Consider the following 20,422-nt stretch of genomic DNA (forward strand, 5'->3'; position numbering starts at 1 on the left):
AGAATCACAGAATCACAGAATGTTAGGGGTTGGAAGGGACCTCTGTGGGTCATCTAGTCCAACCACCCTGTCAAAGCAGGGTCACCTACAGCAGGCTGCACAGGACCCCGTCCAGGCGGGTCTTGAATATCTTCAGAGAAGGAGACTCCACAACCTCCCTGGGCAGCCTGTTCCAGTGCTCCATCACCCTCAGAGGGAAGAAGTTCTTCCTCATGTTCAGACGGAACTTCCTGTGCTTCAGTTTGTGCCCATTGCCCCTTGTCCTGTCACTGGGCACCACTGAAAAGAGTTTGGCCCCATCCTCCTGACACCCACCCTTCAGATATTTGTATGCATTTATAAGGTCCCCTCGCAGCCTTCTCTTCTTCAGGCTGAACAAGCCCAGTTCCCTCAACCTCTCCACGTAGGAGAGATGCTCCAGTCCCCTCACCATCCTCGTAGCCCTCCGCTGGACTCTGTCCAGTAGCTCCTCATCTTTCTTGAACTGGGGAGCCCAGAACTGGACAGAATATTCCAGATGGGGCCTCACTAGGGCAGAGTAGAGGGGAAGGAGAACCTCCGTCGACCTGCTGGCCACACTCCTCCTAATGCACCCCAGGATGCCATTGGCCTTCTTGGCAGCCAGGGCACACTGCTGGCTCATGGTTAACCTGTCGTCCACCAGGACACCCAGGTCCCTCTCCACAGAGCTGCTCTCCAGCAGGTCCGCCCCAAGCCTGTACTGATGCATGGGGTTGTTCCTCCCCAGGTGCAGGACCCTGAAACGATGGACGAAGAGAGTGAGACCCTCGTGATCCCCCATCTTTAAACTGAGTCTGACATGCATGCCATGGAATACCTCATAGGTCAATATCGGGTCCCCTGTTCTGTCCGCCCCTCCCTGCAAATGCGACCCTTTACAACTCCTCATTTGTGGGACCTAAGAGGTCTATCAGTGACCTTGACTGCTATAGTAATAATTATAAACAGGGGCCTTTTTCTGCCTTCCATTCCTACCATTAGCTCAGTGTAACTATAAACATTAGGTGTTATCAGCTTTGGAGCGGACAGTGTCTGTAAAATATGCAGCCAGCTTCAGAAAAATGCAGATACTTAGAAGAACTTAGCTGAAAGGAAGATTCACTAAAAGCGAATTGGTTCTGTTTAAACCAAAATCAGGACAGCATAGCTTCTAGAAGGATCTGTTCCATGATCTTCGCAGGCAGAGAGGTGAGACTGACAGGTCGATAGTTCCCAGGGTCCTCCTTTCTACCCTTTTTAAAAATGTGCACAATGTTTCCCTTCTTCCAGTCACCAGGGACTTCACCTGACTGCCATGACCTTTCAGATGTTATGGAGAGTGGCTTGGCAACTCCATCAACCGTTGCCAATTCCCTCAGGACTCTGGGATGCATCTCATCAGGTCCCATAGACTTATGTATGTTCAGGTTCCTCAGGTGGTCACAAGCCTGATCTTTTCTTACAGTGGGAGGGACTTTGCTTCCCCATTCTCCAGCACGGTGAGCTGAAGACAATCTAGGAGACTCCTGGAGTGTATGGAGGATAACTTCTTAGGCCAGGTGCTACTTTTCCAGCAATTGTCGGGGTGGTTGAAGTCCCCCAGCAGGACAAGACCCTGCAAGTGTGATGCCTCCTGTAGCTGGAGTAAGAATGCTTTGTCAGTAGGGTCCCCTTGATCAGGCAGCCTGTAGTAGACACCAACCACAAGGTTCCCTTTGTTGCCTCAGTCTCTGATTCTTACCCATAAGCTTTCTACCTGCTTTTGACTATTCTTCAGAAACAGCTCTTCACAATCTATCCATTTCTTGACACAGAGGGCAATGCATCTGCCCTTCCTTCCTCACCTGTCCCTTCTGAACAGCCTGTAGCCATTGATGGCACCGCTCCAGTCATAGGATTGGTCCCACCAAGTTTCAATAAGGGCAACTAGGTTACAGCTTTCTAGCAGCACAGTGCATTCCAACTCCTGTTTGTTGCCCATTCTGCATAGCAGATTGCAAATTCTGCCTCTGTTTTGCTACAGCTGGTTGAGAAAGTGAATTAGCTAGAATGAGGCTGGCTTAAGTCCTGTAATGGTCAGTGCTGCCACATGGAGCATCTGTGCAGTTTGTTTACAGGCTGATTTCTTTCACTGTTCGTAGTTTCTCAAGAGCTGGCAGTCTGAAGAAGGCAATTGGGCAGCCATTTCTTTGAAGCACAGAGTGGTGTTTAGAAAATGCAACAAAGTTTTTTAAATGTCAGAAGCAGCTCACAGAAATGGAGGCTGCAAAATGACAGTTCCCACAGGGGCACTGGAAAATAGCATGGTTTATCCCAGTTCCAACACGCATTTCAAATGACAGTCCTATATAATACGTATTAGCTAGCTGCATAACACTCCATGAAAATTGTAATCATATATTTGCTCAGGAGATCCGAGTAGCATAGTCAAGCTGAAAGAAAGTGGGATAGATAGATATTTAGATGCTACAATTTTTTTGAAGAAAGAAAATGACAGAAAAAAGAACTCCATGGGTTTTTGAAGTGTCTGATACCTAGTCAAGAATTATAAAATACTGCCGTAGTGTTCCATTACTGTGTTCAGAGAAATGTTCACTCCTTGGCTAGTGACTTACAGTTAGGGTTTTTTTGTTTTCTTTGGGAAGATTTGGCTTTTATGAATTTTTCCCTGGTACAGTAAGAAAAGCAAAGAACCCAACCTACAAACAAATCTTGACACTGACTTAGACACCAATGCTGAAGACTTCATGCTTTTTCTATGGCTCTCTCCTGACTAAGCTTTGATATAGGAAAGCCACTGAAGGTGAAGGGCTCTGGAGCAGAGGCTCGCGCCGAGGGACTCCTTCTGAAGTGGCAAAACCGCAGCGGCAAGGACGCAAAAGCGCCAGGAGAGAGAGGAGACCCCAGGCCCTCCCCCTCCCAAGCAGGAGAGCGGGAGGTGCCAACGAGCGGCAGCTCTGACTCAGCGTGGGCGGGGTCAAGTGTGACAGCGGCCAAACCCCCTCACGGATAAGAGCAGCCACTAGGGAGCGCAAGCGACCAAGAGCGTGGGAGAATAGAGTCGGCAAACGGGCGGCGCATCAACCAGGGAGCGATGCGGCAGTTCGCGCAGGGAAGGCGTGCAGGGAAGGCGTGCGGGCAGGGTGCAGTCCCCCGTCCTGGCTACTCAAGTAGTAGACATCGACCTTTCGGGAGATATTCTAGCCATGGTTACCACCCGCGGGAAAGCTGTTGCCAGAAGGAGCGTGGGGACCCAGACGGAGGCCCCGTGCAAGTACACAGGTGTCCAGGTCTCTGGCTTCAGGGAGTGCCTGAGCCTGGCGCTCGTACCGGCGGACAGCAGAGACAACTGCTGTGTTCGGTGCGAGCAGGTGAATGACCTGCTCAGCCTGGTGGCAGAGCTGAAGGAGGAAGTGGAGAGGCTGAGGAGCATCCGGGAGTGTGAGAGGGAGATCGACTGGTGGGGCCGCACCCTGCCCTCCCTGAGGCCGAGGCAGCAGGAGGCGGGGGCTCCACAAGAAGCAGAGGACCCCCTACCCTCATGCCAAAAAGCAGAAAGAGAGGACCTGACAGACAGGGGGGAATGGAAATGGGTCCCTGCTTGGGGGGGCAAGCGAATCCCTTCCCGGCCTCCCTCACCTGCCCACTTGTCCTTAAGCAACAGATACGGGGCTCTGGAATGTGAGGGACTGGCAAATGAGGATGTGGGTGAAGGTCCATCCAGGGGGGTTGCCTAGGACGAGTCAGTCAGCCCCACACATTACGACTGCCTCGGCTAAGAAAAAAAGGAGGGTAATTGTCATAGGTGATTCCCTTCTGAGGGGAACAGAGGGCCCAATATGCCGACCGGACCCATCCCACAGGGAAGTCTGCTGCCTCCCTGGGGCCTGGGCTAGGGATGTTGCTAGGAAGCTCCCTGGTCTGGTGCGGCCTTCTGATTATTACCCCCTCTTGGTAATGCAGGTTGGCAGTGATGAGATCACAGAGAGAAGTCCCAAGGCCATCAAAAGGGGCTTCAGGGCACTGGGGTGACTGGTTAAAGGATCAGGGGTGCAGGTGGTGTTTTCCTCAGTCCCATCAGTGGCAGGGAACAACACTGAAAGGGGCAGGAAAACTCACCTGGTTAACAGGTGGCTCAGGGACTGGTGCCATCAGTGGAATTTTGGTTTCTTTGATCATGGGCAGGCGTACACAGCACCGGGCCTGCTGGTGACAGATGGAGTCCAGCTGTCTCAAAGGGGAAAAAGGATTCTTGGCCACGAGCTGGCGGGGCTCATTGAGAGGGCTTTAAACTAGGTTCGAAGGGGGAAGGGGACATTGCCCAGCTCACTAGGGATGAGCCCAGGCATGGCATGCCAGGGTCAGGGGTGAGATCGACAGCCCAGCTCAAGTGCATCTACACCAATGCATGTAGCAGGGGCAATAAACAGGAGGAGCTGGAAGCCATTATACAGCAGGACGGCTACGACTTGGTTGCCATCACAAAAACGTGGTGGGACAGCTCGCATGACTGGCATGCTGTCATGGATGGCTACAGACTCTTTAGGAAAGACAGGCCAACAAGGAGAGGTGGTGGATTTGCTCTGTATGTGAGGGAGCAACTGGAATGCATTGAGCTTGGCCTGGGGGCAGATGAGGAACGAATTGAGAGCTTATGGGTTAAAATTAAGGGACAGCCTCATATGGGTGATGTTATTGTGGGTGTGTACTACAGGCCACCTGACCAGGAGGAGGAGGTTGATGAGGCCTTCTGCAAGCAGCTGCAAGTAACCTCACAGTCACAGGCCCTGTTCTGGTGGGGGACCTCAACCACCCTGACATCAGCTGGGAAGAGCACACAGCCAGGCACAGGTAATCCAGGAGGTTCGTTCAGAGCATTGATAACTTTCTGATGCAAGTGGTGGAGGAACCAACAAGGAGAGGTGCTTTGCTGGACCTTGTACTAACAAACAAGGAGGGACAGGTTGACGATGTGAAGGTCGGAGGTAGACTCGGCTGCAGTGACCATGAAATGGTGGAGTTCAGGATCCCGCGTGGAGGAAGCAGGGTGATAAGTAGGATCAAAACCTACTTTTGAGGAAGGTCCATGGAATGTGGAAAGAGAGACAGGCCACTTGGGAAGAGTACAGGAATGTTGTCAGAGCATGCAGGGATGCAATGAGGAAGTCTAAGGCCCACCTGGAATTGAATCTGTCAAGTGATGTCAAAGACAACAAGAAGGACTTCTTCAACTACATCAGCAGCTAACGGAAGATTAGGGACAATGTGGGGCTGCTGCTGAATGAGGTGGGTGTCCTGGTGCTTAAGCAATCTGGATGCCCACAAATCCATGGGCCCCGATGGAATGCACCCACGAGTGCTGAGGGAGCTGGTGGATGTCATTTCTGAGCCACTCTCCATCATCTTTGAGAGGTCCCAAGCACAAATACTGACTGGGCAGAGAATGGACCGAGAGCAGCCTTGCCAAGAAGGACTTGGGGGTGCTGGTTGATGAGAAGCTCAGCATGACCTGACAATGTGCACTTGCAGCCCAGAAAGCCAACTGTATCCTGGGCTGCATTAAGAGAAGCATGGCCAGCAGGGCGAGGGAGGGTATTCTGCCCCTTTACTCCACTCTCATGAGACCCCACCTGGAGTACTGCATCCAGCTCTGGAGCCCCCAGCATAGGAAGGACATGGATGTGGTGGAGCGGGTCCAGAGGAGGGCCACAAAGATGATCAGAGGGCTGGAGTACCTCTCCTATGAGGAAAGGCTGAGAGAGTTGGGGCTGTTCAGCCTAGAGGAGAGAAGGCTGCAGGGAGACCTTATTGCAGCCTTCCAGTACCTGAAGGGGGCCTACAAGAAAGCTGGAGAGAGGGACTTTTCACAAGGGTGTGTAGTGATAGGACAAGGGGTAATGGCTTTAAATAAGAAGAGGGTAGATTTGTATTAGATATAAGAAAGAAATTCTTTCCTGTGAGGGTGGTGAGGCCCTGGAACAGGTTGCCCAGAGAACTTGTGGGTGCCCCCCCACTCCCTGGCAGTGTTCAAGGCCAGGTTGGATGGGGCTTTGAGCAACCTGGTCTAGTGGAAGGTGTCCCTGCCCGTGGCAGGGGTGTTTGAACTAGATGATCTTTAAGGTCCCTTCCAACCCAAACCATTCTACGATTCTATGATATTTTCTGTAGAAAATTAGTGATAGCATACAAGAAATTTTAGGGAAACTGTGCTTTTAAATGCTAATGCATGTTCCTTATGTTGGTTTTCTTTGTACTTAGTTTGCATGTGGCTCTATTTGTGCCCTGGGTATCTTGCAGGCAATGGCATAATAAAGATTACAGTACTATCCTGTAGTAGAGATGAATTAAATGACATTAGACTGTAAGGAAAAAGCAAAGTAGTGGTTAGCATGTGATTTGGTCAAGGAGAAATGTGAATTTGAGGGAGTGATTTCAGTGCTGTGAATTGAAGGTAAGGTAAAGCTGACTGTCGAATCAAAGGATACTGTAGTAGTTGAGATGAGAGCTAGTTGTTGCTGGACAAGGGACGCCAGTAGGAGCAGAGTGGACATGCTCAGGAAATACTGTGGAGGAAAATCTGTCAGGAAATAATGGATTAAGAAGCGGAATACCTAATCAGTGTGCATAGTCTTACATAGTAGGCAGCAGTGATTTTTCAAAAGCTTTCTATTGAAAAAGTTTCTTTAACCTACACTAAGTCTGTGTTTATGTCTTTTTTTGTCCTGGCTTAATTGGTGGATTTTATACTGACTCTGCAATACCACATATGTATTGTATTTGTGATAGCATGGAGGAGCAGAGACAGAAACTGTGGATGTAGTTTTCCTCATTCTATGTAAACTCCTTATTTCGTCTTGGTGGCATGTTTCAAATTCAGATACTGGTAAATGATGCAGTCTCTTTGGAGATAACTTGGATGAGAGGCAATGGGCACAAACTGAAACTCAGGAAGTTCTATCTGAAGATAATAGAATAGACTATTTCAGTTGGAAGGGACCTACAATGATCATCTAGTCCAACTGTCTGACCACTTCAGGGCTGACCAAAAGTTAAAACCTATCATTTAAGGGCATTGTCCAAATCCGTCTTAAACACTGACTGGCTTGGGGCATTGACCACCTCTCTAGGAAGCCTGTTCTAGTGTTTGACTACCCTCTTGGTAAAGAAATGTTTCCTAATGCCCAGTCTGAACCTCCCCTGGTGCAGCTTTGAACCATTCCCATGTGTCCTATCACTGGATACCAGGGAGAAGAGATCAGCACCTCCCTCTCCACTTCCCCTCCTCATGTGTTGCGAATGAATGGTTAGGTCGCTTAAAGAATCACCATCAGAGGCAATTGCAAGAAAAGATTTTACTAAAAATTTATAAAATGTGATTTTACAAAGTTGTTGGCGTGGGTTACGGATCCGTTGTAACGATGTCACCCCAATGTGAGTATTGATCGTTCAGCCTTTATTAGTCAGCAAAACAAGGTTTATATAGCAAAGCAATTATAGCATCTGATTGGCTAGACCCCTAACCATATATAGGCAAAACTGCTGCAACTCGCTGTGATTGGTGCAGAGCTGCAGCTCGATGCGGAAGCAGTGCTGTGGCAGGAAACGACAGCGTGGCAGGAAGTGACAGTGCGGCAGGAAATGGCGACGTGACGGTCCCCCTGCTCCAGTGTCCCGAGCTCGTCGCTCTACCTTCCCAACAGGGTTCCGTGTTCGCCGCTCTCAAGGCTCACCTCCGGATCGGAACCTGGGTTGCTCAACGGCACCAAGCTATGTCCCCTCTCGTCCAGCCAGGACTCCACACAAAGTTCGTTGGCAAGGTTCACTCTATTACTTTCTGAACTCCTCAGAGAGGAGCCTAGGTGCAGCTGGATCTAGCCAGCCTCAGACAACAACGGTTTATGTCTAAAGGAGATGTCTAGTAGCAATTCAAGGTGTGCTCACAGAGAGAGAGAGAGAGAGTTCAGTGAAATACTCACTTCAAATCAAATTATTTTCTCAACCGGTGAAGGTCAAGTCTCAAGGAGTGAGGGATCCCTGTAGTTCAGCCCAATTAACTTCGAACTTCAGAGCTCAAAGTGCTCTGAGAGGCATCCCACTCAGAGGGAGATACTGGGCACAGCCCTTTGCGGTCCAGGAGAGCTCAAAGGGCCTCACTTGGTACCGCTGTTTATAGGGTCTCAAGATGATTGACTTTAAGCATCAGTAAATTTTGACCCTGGCCACAATCCCCGTGATGTAATCCTGGTATCTTGACAGCAACCATACAATTCCAGTACTTCCCAGAATGTACAGTTCTGACATTCACCAGGCAGATGTGACTCCAGGCATCAGGAGTTCCAGGTGTGGTCAGGGAGGGCCTGATTGCCCCAACTCACTGCTCTTGTACAAAGACAAGGAAAGTGCCAAGTCATCCCGATTCACTGCTCTCATTCAAAGGCAAGACAAATGGCCAGTCACACCAGCTAACTATTCTTGCAGTGCAACTCCAGTTGGCTGGTTCTGATATTGCCAGATGTGAGGGGGGGTTGCACCACCACATCAGGAAGCTGGAGAGAGCAATGAGGTCACCCCTCAGACTCCTTTTCTCCAAACTAGACAACCCCAGAGTCCTTAGCCACTCCTCATAGGACATGCCTTCTAGCCCTTTCACCAGCTTTGTTGCCCTCTTCTGGATGCATTCAAGGACCTTCACATCCTTCTTAAATTGTAGGGCCCAGAACTGCGCACAGTACTCAAGGTGAAGCTGCACTAATGCTGAATACAGCGGGATAATCACCTCTTTTGACTGGCTGGTTATACTGTGTTTGATGCACCCCAGGATGTGGTTTGCCCTCTTGGCTGCCAGGGCATGCTGCTGACTCATATTGAGCCTGCTGTCGACTAGCACCCCCAGATCCCTTTCTGCAGGGCTGCTCTCCAGCCACTCCTCTCCCAATTTATACTTCTGTCTGGCATTACTGTTTCCCAGGTGCAGAATCTGGCATTTGTTCTTGTAAATTTCATGCCATTGACTATTGCCCAGTGCTCCAATCTACCTAGATCCCTCTGCAAGGCCTTTTGTCCCTCAAGAGAGTCAGCAGCACCTCCCAGTTTGGTATCATCAGCAAGCTTGCTATGGTGCATTCAACTCCTGCATCCAGATCACTGATAAATATACTGAACAAAACTGGCCCTAGACTTGAGCCCTGAGGAACACCACTGGTGACCGGTCCCCAGCCAGATGCAGCCCCATTCACTACAACCCTTTGAGCTCTGCCCTTCAGCCAGTTCTTCACCCATTGCACCGTGATCCTGTTCATCCCACAGTTGGACAACATGTCCAGAAGGATGCTGTGAGGCACAATATCAAAAGCCTTACTAAAATCCAGAAAAACTGCATCCCTTCATCCACTAGGCGGGTCACCTTGTCATAGAAGGATATCAAATTAGTTAGACAGGACTTTCCTTTTGTGAACCCATGTTGACTGTGCCTGATGATTGCATTGTTCTTTAAATGCCTTTCAATAGCACCCAGTATAATCTGCTCCATAATTTTTCCAGGAACTAAGGTTAAACTAACAGGTCTGTAGTTTCCTGGGTCTTCCCTCATGCCCTTCTTGTAAAGTGGGATAACATTGACTGGTTTCCAGTCAGCAGGCACTTGGAAAGAAGGAAACACTTTTTTACTGTGAGGGTTATCAAGAACTAGCGCAGGATGTCCAGAGAGTTTGTGGAGTCTCCATCCTTGGAGATCTTCAAAAGCTGTCTGGACATGGTCCTGGGCAACCAGCTCTAGGTGACCCTTCTTGAGCAGGGGGGTTGGACTAGATGACCTGCAGAAGTGCCTTCTGACTTCATTCTGTGATTCTGTGAACTTCTGTTCTTTTGAAAGCTCTGTACCACAGTAATAGTTTGGTTTGTTAATGTCATTATGTCATTGCATCTCTATCTGTGCCTCCCAGGCTGTAGAATATACAGCTGACAGTTTCTGTATGTGATTTTTCAGCTAAGCAAACAACAGACTTCCAAAGATCAGAGTTTGTTTTTTTCTAAATCCATAAGCCAAGTAATTTATTCTTAACTTCAAAGTCAATTCAGATTCATTTTTCTGCTTTCCACACCTGACTGGTAGATATTAAATCAGTATCTTAGGGTTAAGTTGTTGGGTTTTTTTCTTGCTTGACTTTATGATTGTGAATTAATACAAGATGTGCATTGATCCTGTGACCTAGTGCCCCCAAGGCTATGGATTTTGTTTGTAGTCTTGTGGTTCACACAGTGAAATGGGGAGAAAGTTGATGAATTCGTAACAAGAAGAGATGTTATTCATGATCCTTTATGTGAGGAGCCAAGAGAGCAAAATAGGAAATCATTTTAAGAACACAAACTCTTGGAAATTTGAAAAGGCTCAAGAAGTTTGAAGTATACACTCTGAAATACAGTATAAGCATTTAGAACATGCAGAGTACCACCTGAAATATACTTTCCTATGTATCTTTTTATATCAAATATGTTTGTGATGAGTTGGGGTTTTTGTTGTTTTTTGTATATGTGATAGGTTTTTAGTAGTATAGATCGAGTCACTCAAACACAAGGTGAAGGAAAGGAAGACGCAGGAGATAAACCAAAAAGTGTAACATTACCTTCTGTGGAATCTTTAAGCTTGAGTTCAGAATATTCTGAAATGTAAGTAGAATGAGGTGCTTGAAGTGGTCCACATCCTGCTTGTCAGGTAGCAGGCCTCTTCTTCTCAATAACTGCATGAGAGTTTGCTTATTTTTAATGCAGACAACAAATATCTACATCCATCTCCTCTGACACTGAGAGTACCAGGCAGCAACACAGTTCTGGTTTGCTTCCGAAGTTGGCTATATCAGCCAAAGGAGAACAGGATGATTCCACCTTCTTAGTAGGACCTCGAGAGGAACAGGAAAAGCCTGCATTTGTGAGTGAGGAAATAGTGCAAGAAAAACCTGAAGTAACCACTCCAGCAAGTACGATCAGCAGCTCCACATTATCAGGTAATTCACAGTGGGTCTCTTGAATGATGATGTTAGAAACAGTTGTGGATCTTCTTTGTTTAGCAGTAGTATTCATGGATTTAGAAGTCCTGCATTTCAGAACTGCTTTAAAAAAGAAAACATCCCCAAAGGGGGTCTGGTTTGGGCTCAAACTAATAAAATCTCATAAATATATGTATAGGAAAGTGTCAGCATTTTTGGAAATGCCAACATTTGATGTTACTTCACTGACTCTGGAAGGTTGCTAGGCAAGTGAATAAAATTATGACTTTGGCCATAGAGCTGTTGCAGGATCCTTCTGTGGATCCCTTGAGCACTTAAAGCACTATTTTTATACCTTCCCTCGATGAACTTGATGATTTTAAAAAAACTTTTTTTTTATCGATCATCCTGGAGTCATTCCAACTGATCTGTATTGCTGTTTTCTGACACTCTGTGCTGTACCATTGTGTGTTTTTAATTAAGACATCTCAATGATGTATACCTTTCAGAATTGGCAGGGCTGTTTTTGACTTGTGGAAGTCACTTGTGTCATTAGAAATCTAGGAGGGAATGTTGTAAATAATTCCCTACTTGAATAATTTATTTCCTTTATGCATCCACCTCCCAACACAAGTATTTTCATGCATTTCAGTAGGATCCAGGGCCCTGGTATCTTGCTTGTTTTGTACTTTCAGAGAAGAGTTTTGTATAACTGTGGGAAGACCTGATATTTAACACAGGTCTAGGCCTATATCAGTCTCACATACAGGTTCCAGTTACCTCCTCTCCATATATACCTGTCTCCAGCTTATTATATCTCTTGTACCTCACTGAGTTGTCTCAAGATACCCCTTATATCTCCTTTCTACCCCCATACCCTTAATTGCCACTGTAGTCTGCATTTTCCTCAAGCCCATCCAGCTGTACAACAATTTCCATTTCCTTCCCTTGTCAAAAACCTTGACTGTGCTGTATCCTGAGTCCTGCTCACCCCCCCCCCCCAGCCCCATGTTGTGGTGTTGGCAGTAGCACAGCAGTCACAGTCATAACTCAAAGCATCTGTTCCTCTCTTGTCACTTATCAATTACACTTAAGAAAAATTTCATTTTTTCTGTGGTCCATTAGCAACAGGATATTCAGTGACCTTAAAGAAATACTATGAATTACTGCTGTGTCTTTAAACAGGTGACCTACTTTGGTGCTTGTTTCATAAGGTCATATAACTTTCATGTGACATCTTTGAATCTTTGAAGATATCATTTGCAGGTTGTTCACATGACACAAGGCCTTTATGATTTTTTTCATTGTTTGAAATGCTGCTGTTCTTCCTTACATTCAGTATTGTGGAAGTTCATTACCTATGACAGCCTAATACTAATGTGATTTTAATATTGAGTTTTGTCATACCAGGTGTCTTTCTCCTCATGGGTGTTGTAGAAAACCACCCAAAAATAAAAGCAAAAGATAATAATTACAAATAAAATTGTACTTAGTGTTTTAATGATTTTGGAAAAGTTGTTAAGCTGATAGCAACTTATGTAGGATTGGAGCCTCTCATTTGCTTTAGGAGGAGTTCACATGAAAAATAAATGTATGATTAAGTTCTCTGAGTGCTGCATATTGAGATACCAAACTTGCTTTAGCTTTTGTCTACATTTTACTTTAGTCAGTGACTACGTAAACTGTTGCTTCAATTCATTCTGTTAACATTAATGCATTCTGTAAGTCTGGAAGAATTACTCAGATTTCTGTAATGTTGTTTTATGAACTTGTGGACAGAAAGAAAAATTCCTATCTCACAATTGTACCGTTTCCCCTCCCTGACCCACAGTTTTCCCTCAGTGTGTTTATCCCTTCTTTGTACAGCTGGAAGTTTTTCAGAGCACTTAGATCAAATAATTGGAAGAAGAGAGAGTGTGGACAGTACAGATAACTCCTCAAAGCCACCCAGTGAAGTTGCATCTCACATGGCTCGTCAGCGATTAGAAAGCACAGAGATAAAGATCATCTCTGGAAAAATCACAAAGTCCCTTTCTGCGAGTGCTTTGTCCCTCATGACTCCAGGAGGCAGAGAAAACTGTTTTTGTTTGAAATGTGATTTGTGCATACTTGATGGTTTCCAACATAAATGCAAGATTTTGGAGAGTCTGGAATAGATTCTGTTACCTGGGTTTTTTGTTTCTCTTGTTGTTCATGTGTGTTACTAGATGGTCACATCTTGTCAGCCAGTTACAGTGGTCACATCACAGCTGAGAGACCTTCTCTGACAGGCGAAACTGTAGCTTAGTGGTGACTACTTTGTGTTCGACCCTGTGCATGCACAGCAGGATGTAGGCTTCAGTCCTGGCCCATCCTACAGTAGGGTTGTATCTTCAGTTCTAAGCAGCTCACTAGGTACATCTTCACAAAGAGCTGTTTATTACAGCAGCACACTGTAACAACACTAGCCTGACTAGTTCTCTCCCATCTCCCATAAGAAAAGGTGGTAAGGCAGAGAAGTGTCACAAAAGTGGAAATAGCCTGTAGGCTCCTGTTTGTACTATATTGGCTTACATGGCGTATTCAAAATGTGAAGCCGGAAATATTGCTGTAAATAAGTGGAAGTATAATAGTAGTATTGAGTGTTTCCAGATGAAGCATTGGTGCTTTGCTTTGTAATGGTTCAGAATCAAAGTCCAAATTTCCCAAATTTAGAGGGATTTTTTCCAAAAGTGGGATTATGTCTCAACTTTGCACACTGGCCATATGTTGCTTTTAGACCTTAGGTGTAATATTTAAGTATCTGCTGGTCTGATAACATAACCCTGCACTTGCTTCATGTGTTCAAAGGTGGCTTTGACAGTAACTTCTGCAGGTTGCTTTGAGTCTTCAAGCTTGTGGAGAATTGCATGCAGTGTTGAAGAGTTGGTTCTGGCTCTCTGAGGTGGAGAGTTGACATCTTAGACTTCACCTATCTGTGGGTTGTAAAGCACGTGTGCCCTATTTGCTCCATAATACTTTGGTGAGCAAACACAGTGCTATTGTGCATGTGTTTTGGAAACATTGGAGAGGTGTAAGGCCCATCTCATTCACCTCATCTTTTCTACCTTTCTTCGTAATACAGTTTAAAGAACAGCATAGGCTTCCTATACAATACCTGTAATTCTACCAGCTAACCATAAGTATTGTTTAATGAGATAAGTGAAGAGGAAAATGTTGAGTTTCAATTAAAGAGGAATATTTTGCCCCTGCTTGAATGAGGACAGCCAGATGGCAATGAAAAGAATACTTTGCATTTCTGTGATGCTGTCCGAATGTGAATGGTCTTTCTCACAAAACATGTGTGAGAGATGAATATGGCTTTATTTTTACAATGAGAAAGGTAGTGACCATGTGCTCAGCCTGTTCAGGGCATTGTCAACACTGTAAACTGCGAGTGGCTTGCAAACACTCTGGGCTTGTTCCTTGTATAGACTCTTTCTTCCAAATAATATTTCTCTCTCAAATGTCATAAGTGAGTTTTTTGTATACCTCTGTAACAGCACTATGGTTATTTTTTCTGCTTGTAGAGTGCCTGCAGTGCATGCTAATGACTGAGATTAGCTATCACAAGAGCATGATATATACACAGATCATTACACAGCCAAGTAATACTCAGTTATTCATCAGTTTATATTATAGCAGTTCTTTCACAGCTGTCGGGTAAGACTTAAGTTACTGTGCTTATTAAACTACATTTAAACTACTCCTCGAATTAAGAAAATAAGCTATAGGGAAAGAAATTTAGTTCTAAGATCTGGTTGTTGGTCAAACTTCTCATTCACTAAGATTCACACCGAGTGAGGAGGAGAGAGTGTTTATGCAAATACAATGATATATCTTGACACAAAGGTGTCATAAAACTTTAAGCGAATCCCTGTTCTCTGTCTGTGTTTCTGTATGCTCAGAATGTACTCTAATAGGCAGATGTTTTTTTCCAGATGTGTTTGGTTTCTCTCCTTTCGGAAGTCCTATGTCTCTTCATTCCATATCATCTGATCTTTTGTCCTCACGAGATTCATCCCCCAGCCATGATTCTTCGATTGCTGCTGCAAATCTTTATCAGCCAATACTAATTCACAGTTCAGGAAAAAAGTATGGCTTCACCATCCGAGCAATCAGGGTTTACGTAGGTGACAGCAATATCTACGCTGTGCACCATATTGTTTGGGTAAGATAATTTTTTTTTTTTGCTTATATACAGGCACAGAAAACTGTAATGATGTATTTGCTTTTGATCTTTTGTACCCATGGTATCTGTTTCTTGACAGTTACTGTGTAAATTGTGATGTTGTGCCAAATATGTGCCATGTGACTGATAATGGAATAAATAAAAAAATTGGACTTTTTGCCACTGGCGTAGCATCACATCAGTGAAAGGAAGACAAATAATGGTACACTGCAGTAAAAGTGAAACCTTGGCTTATTTGAAAATGCTATAGGTATTTATTTTTTTAGCTCTGTAAACATGTAGGCTTCAGTAGTGGATGCATGACTTAAAATTCTTCAAAAGCTCATTTTTTTAATATAATAAATTACTTAATCATTTGCAGTTCAATTTGTTTTGGTACTGCATCACCTTTGTTCCCTCTAATGGGCAGCCTGGTAAATTCAAACCAAATACAAACAGTCCTTAACTATATGGTGGAGTTAAAATTTTGTATCATGATTAGGGTACTGCATGTGACCACTGCCTTAATCATGCAAGTATTTCTAAGTGTCAGATGTTAAAAATCTTCATTCAAATATGAAATTTTGCTGTGGGGAGTGAATCAAACCTTTTTTATTGTGCATGAAAACTGCCCTGCTATACAGAGCTTACTTAATACCAGTGGCAACAAGCAGTGGTTCAGTGATCTTTGAAACCATTCCAGGCCCCGTGTAAGCATAAAGTTCAAGTAAGTAGTTGATGGTGAAATGGCTGGTCTGATTTTCTCTCTTCCTTCATAGAACTTAATATCTGTAAGGTTTCTTTGTTGCCAACTGGCTTTATAGTTCTTTAAACAAAGCCTACTCTTGGAAGTACAAGGTTTATTTAACACAAGTCCATTTTGTGTATATTCTCTTCATCTCTGGTTTCCAGGATCTGGAAGAAGGAGGTGCAGCATACCAAGCAGGTTTAAAAGCTGGAGGCCTGATTGCTCATATCAATGGAGAGCCAGTGCATGGTCTTGTTCATGCAGAAGTCATTAAGTTGTTATTAAAGGTAAGTCTTGGACAACTGGGGTGCAAAACACTTGCTGTTTTCACCAAGGATTTGAGGGATTATGTTTGTTTCCTTCAGAGATTAGTTATCAGGTTTTTTGGTTGTTCAAGTACAAACTCTAAGCTACTATTGCACAGATCTGGAGAAAGGTCAATGACTTCATATATCCTGTTATGATTTTAGTTTCTCTGCAATAAACTGACACTGCTGCTGAGATAGCTAAAGTACATTTGGGGCATTGACACAAAGAGATGTCTCTGTCTCTCAAAAAATTTGACATTTTCAAGTGCTTTCTTGAATTCCTGTCTTCATCAGGTAATTAAAGCTTTTGATGATTATGCTACTTCTCATTTTCTCCTTTTAAAATGAAATCAATGAAGAAAAGTGGAAACAAAGATCTGTACAGAAACTTGCCTTTCATAATCTTAAGGCCCAAAAGGTTTTTGTCTTGTACATAGCCAGGCATGTCCCACAAAGCTTCTTTGCTTAATGAAGTTCTGATCCTGCAGTTGGACTTCTATGAATAATCTCTCACATTTTTCTCTTGTGGTGTGACCAGTACCCTCTGCTCCTGACGTGGAGTTTTCTGAGATCTGTCCTATTAGAAAATCATACATATTTTTTTTCTTAAACAAACAAACAAAAAATCACAACTTTTTTTAATGAATGGTAGTGTCTTAGCTATTCACTGTAGCTCCTCATATTGCAGTTTTTTCTGTAAACTTTGCAGCACAGACTAAAGTAGGTCAGAATTATTTTAGACAGTTGTATATTTGCTTCCTATATTATTAACAATTTCATGGTGTTATATGTAGAGCTTTGCCTATCAAAGGGAGTAGTCAGTTATGAAAGAAGATTGGAAAGCAATAAAGTATTGGGAAATATAAAGAGCTGAGGAAAGATGCAAAATACACTGTTCCTTAAATCTTTATTTTCCTTCTCTGAAACCAAGAGGAATTTCCAAGTTTTCCAGTTTTGCAAGAAATGTATAAGAGAAAATTTGGTAATTTTAGGCAGTTGGGTGTGCAGTTGTTTTCTGCATCACATACAGAAAAACTGCGGAAAAAGAGAAACATGGCAGCCCTGCACACTGCTTACAAGAGTAAACTCAACACAAGAGATCATTGTTTATCCTAATGTGATGTATCATAAATTAATTTGGGTTATTTGAATTCCTTTGAAAAGAAGTTCACTATAGTACTATACAGTGCTGAGTAGAAGTTATGGATTTTTAAAACATAAGATATTTATTTCCAGTTGGTTTTGTTTATTGAGCAGCTGTCATTTGTTCATGCAAACAGTCCTAAAAATCTTAACTTAATTATATTTGTTATCTCTTTTGAACAAGCTAAAAGGATTGTTTGGGACTGATAATGAAGATTAAGTTTTCTCGTCCGTTTCATCATTGTAACAGTCTGTATCCTGAGAAGTGACTGGCCAGTGAATGGACCACTGCACAGTGGCAGCTGTTCTTTGTGGGAAAATAAGATGTTTCTATAGAAATTTTCTTCTTGAAAATTGTGGTCTTGGTCAGTCTTTGGTCTCCTTCTGTCTAACTACAATTACTGGAATTTCTTCTTGCCCTGAAGCTGGTTCTTGGAATGGAGGAAGTTTAGGAAATTTGACAGCAGTTTGAGAATTTTCCAGTTATTGTTTATCTGACATAAATTAGCCTGACAACATCTGCACAGGGTTCCCTACACTGCCAGCTCTTACTTTGATGCTGGAGTTCTGTCTTGTTGCATTTGCATGTGTAGTGTAACTTCAGTTTAAAGCAAAGTGGTCTTGTACTGCTCACGCCTAAAGGTTCCTCCTTCATTTTGGCAGAGTGGTAACAAAGTGTCAATAACAGCAACTCCTTTTGAAAATACTTCCATCAAGACAGGACCTGCTAGGAAAAACAGCTACAGGAGCCAAATGGTCAGGCACAGTAAGAAAACCAAGAAGAAAGAGAGTTTAGAGAGGTGAGTAATCCTTTTGTTTTATGGTGAACATGTTTCCTTGTGTGTGTATGTGTACACAATAACAATCCATTTTTAAAAATAAGTGAATACAGTTCTCTCTCTTGCCTTCTACACTTCTTTTTACCTTCTTCTATGAGATCCTAGATTAATTAAACTTTCTACTGCTAAGTCTATGTGCATTTTTAGTTCGATGCTAAGTTTATGTGCATTTTGTAAATAAATTGCTAGCACTGTACAGATATTCCTTCAGGTTTGATCGGCTTTTAAATTAGGAAAATGAAGATTTATACTCATAAGAAGCTAACAGTTCCTCTGAAATGCAGTGAATAAGTTTTAGTACAAATAGATTTAGTTACAATATATATCCTACCTATTAGCAAATCAGTACATTTTCTAGACTTCATACTCTGCAGTGTGGTTTGCTTTCATGTAAACATAATTTAATATTTGCTTTTCTGAGGGTAATGGGAGAGTGAAACAATGTCAGCCACAAGAGCTTTGCCTGTGGTAACACTATCTTTTGTACATCTTTTAGCTTCTGATTAATGCTGTGCTCTTCTCATCCTAGGAGGAGATCTCTCTTTAAAAAGCTGGCCAAGCAACCCTCTCCTCTTCTTCACACCAGCAGAAGTTTCTCCTGCCTGAATCGATCATTTTCTCCAGGGGAGAGCTTGCCTGGATCGCCAACCCACAGCTTGTCTCCCAGATCACCTACCCCAAGCTACCGGTCCACTTCTGATTTTCCATCTGGTGAGTGTGAAGGAGTGGAGGGCAGAGGAAAAGGACTTGAAGTATATTGTACTTCTTGTGAGCCCCTCAGATCTGTTATACTCTCCTGAGAGTAGTCATCTCTGACAAGCATAATCACTGAACAGCTGATTTCTGTCTGGAAAAGGTAAAAAGATTCCTAATGCAAAATCAAAGGTGTTTTCATGTTACAGAAGCACCTAAAAGGAAACTGTTTGCTAGGTTTGTCCCAGAGTTTAAATCCAAGTCTGATGAATATAAGTTGAGTAATAAACGATCCAGGTTTAGAGTATAAGGTAGAATCGAGCCTAGGAGAGACTGATTGATAAAAGAATGAAACTGGAGCGCGGGCGAACAGAGCCGGCAAACAGAGGCGGCGCAGCAGCCCGGGAGTGGCGAAGCAGTTTGCGCGGCAGTTCGCACAGGCAGGGCGAGCGGGGAAGGCGACAGGCAGGGTGCAGCCGCCACTCCTAGCAACTCAAGTAGTGGGCATCGCTCTTCCAGGAGATATTCTAGCCATGGTTACCACCCGTGGTAAAGCTCTTGCTCGAAGGAGTGTGGGGACCCAGACGGAGGCCCCACGCAAGAACGCGGGTGTCCAGGTCTCTGGCTGCAGGGAGTGCCTGAGCCTGGCACTCGTACCGGAGGACAGCAGAGACAACTGCTGTGTTCGGTGCGAGCAGGTGAATGACCTGCTCAGCCTGGTGGCAGAGCAGAAGGAGGAAGTGGAGAGGCTGAGGAGCATCCGGGAGTGTGAGAGGGAGATCGACTGGTGGGGCAGCACCCTGCCCTCCCTGAGGCCGAGGCAGCAGGAGGCGGCTCCACAGAAAGCAGAGAACCCCCTACCCTCTTGCCACCGAGCAGAAAGAGGTGGCCTAAGAGATGGGGGGGAATGGAAACAGGTCCCTGCTCGGGGGGGGCAAGCGAATCTCCCCCCGGCCTCCCTCACCTGCCCAGTTGCCCTTAAGCAACAGATACGGGGCTCTGGAATGTGAGGGACCGGTCACAGAGGATGTGGGTGAAGGTGAGGCTCCATCCAGGGGGTTGCCTAGAACGAATCAGACAGCCCCAAGAATTACGACTGCCTCAACTAAGAAAAAAAGGAGGGTCATTGTCATAGGTGATTCCCTTCTGAGGGGAACAGAGGGCCCGACATGCCGACCGCACCCATCCCATAGGGAAGTCTGCTGCCTCCCTGGGGCCTGGGCTAGGGATGTTGCTAAGAAGCTCCCTGGTCTGGTGTGGCCTTCTGATTACTACCCCTCTTGGTAATGCAGGTTGGCGGGGACGAGGTAGCAGAAAGCAGTCCCAAGGCCAGCAAAAGCAACTTCAGGGCACTGGGGCGACTGGTTGAGGGATCAGGGGCGCAGGTGGTGTTTTCCTCCATCCCTTCAGTGGCAGGGAACAGCACTGAAAGGGGCAGGAAAACTCACCTGGTTAACAGGTGAATCAGAGACTGGTGCCATCGGTCAAATTTTGGCTTTTTTGATCATGGGGAGGTGTAT

General features: G+C 44.8%; 1 protein-coding gene across 1 annotated transcript in view; it reads left to right on the top strand.

Moving 5' to 3' along the window:
- The window catches only part of LOC142365520 (microtubule-associated serine/threonine-protein kinase 4-like), a 59,529-nt gene extending 40,317 nt beyond the window's left edge, over positions 1 to 19,212 (top strand). The window contains exons 11-23 of the mRNA XM_075446334.1: positions 8,711 to 8,737; positions 9,264 to 9,332; positions 9,630 to 9,705; positions 9,986 to 10,045; positions 10,538 to 10,665; positions 10,768 to 11,000; positions 12,849 to 12,956; positions 14,531 to 14,663; positions 14,970 to 15,171; positions 16,084 to 16,206; positions 18,034 to 18,170; positions 18,739 to 18,920; positions 19,112 to 19,212. Of these exons, the coding sequence (XP_075302449.1) occupies positions 8,711 to 8,737; positions 9,264 to 9,332; positions 9,630 to 9,705; positions 9,986 to 10,045; positions 10,538 to 10,665; positions 10,768 to 11,000; positions 12,849 to 12,956; positions 14,531 to 14,663; positions 14,970 to 15,171; positions 16,084 to 16,206; positions 18,034 to 18,170; positions 18,739 to 18,920; positions 19,112 to 19,212 (1,579 nt within the window). The remainder of the gene's footprint in view (positions 1 to 8,710; positions 8,738 to 9,263; positions 9,333 to 9,629; positions 9,706 to 9,985; positions 10,046 to 10,537; positions 10,666 to 10,767; positions 11,001 to 12,848; positions 12,957 to 14,530; positions 14,664 to 14,969; positions 15,172 to 16,083; positions 16,207 to 18,033; positions 18,171 to 18,738; positions 18,921 to 19,111) is intronic.
- The last annotated feature ends 1,210 nt before the right edge of the window (positions 19,213 to 20,422 follow it).

This window comes from Opisthocomus hoazin, chromosome W (assembly GCF_030867145.1).
Source record: "Opisthocomus hoazin isolate bOpiHoa1 chromosome W, bOpiHoa1.hap1, whole genome shotgun sequence".
In the NCBI taxonomy this organism is placed as follows: Eukaryota; Metazoa; Chordata; class Aves; order Opisthocomiformes; family Opisthocomidae; genus Opisthocomus; species Opisthocomus hoazin.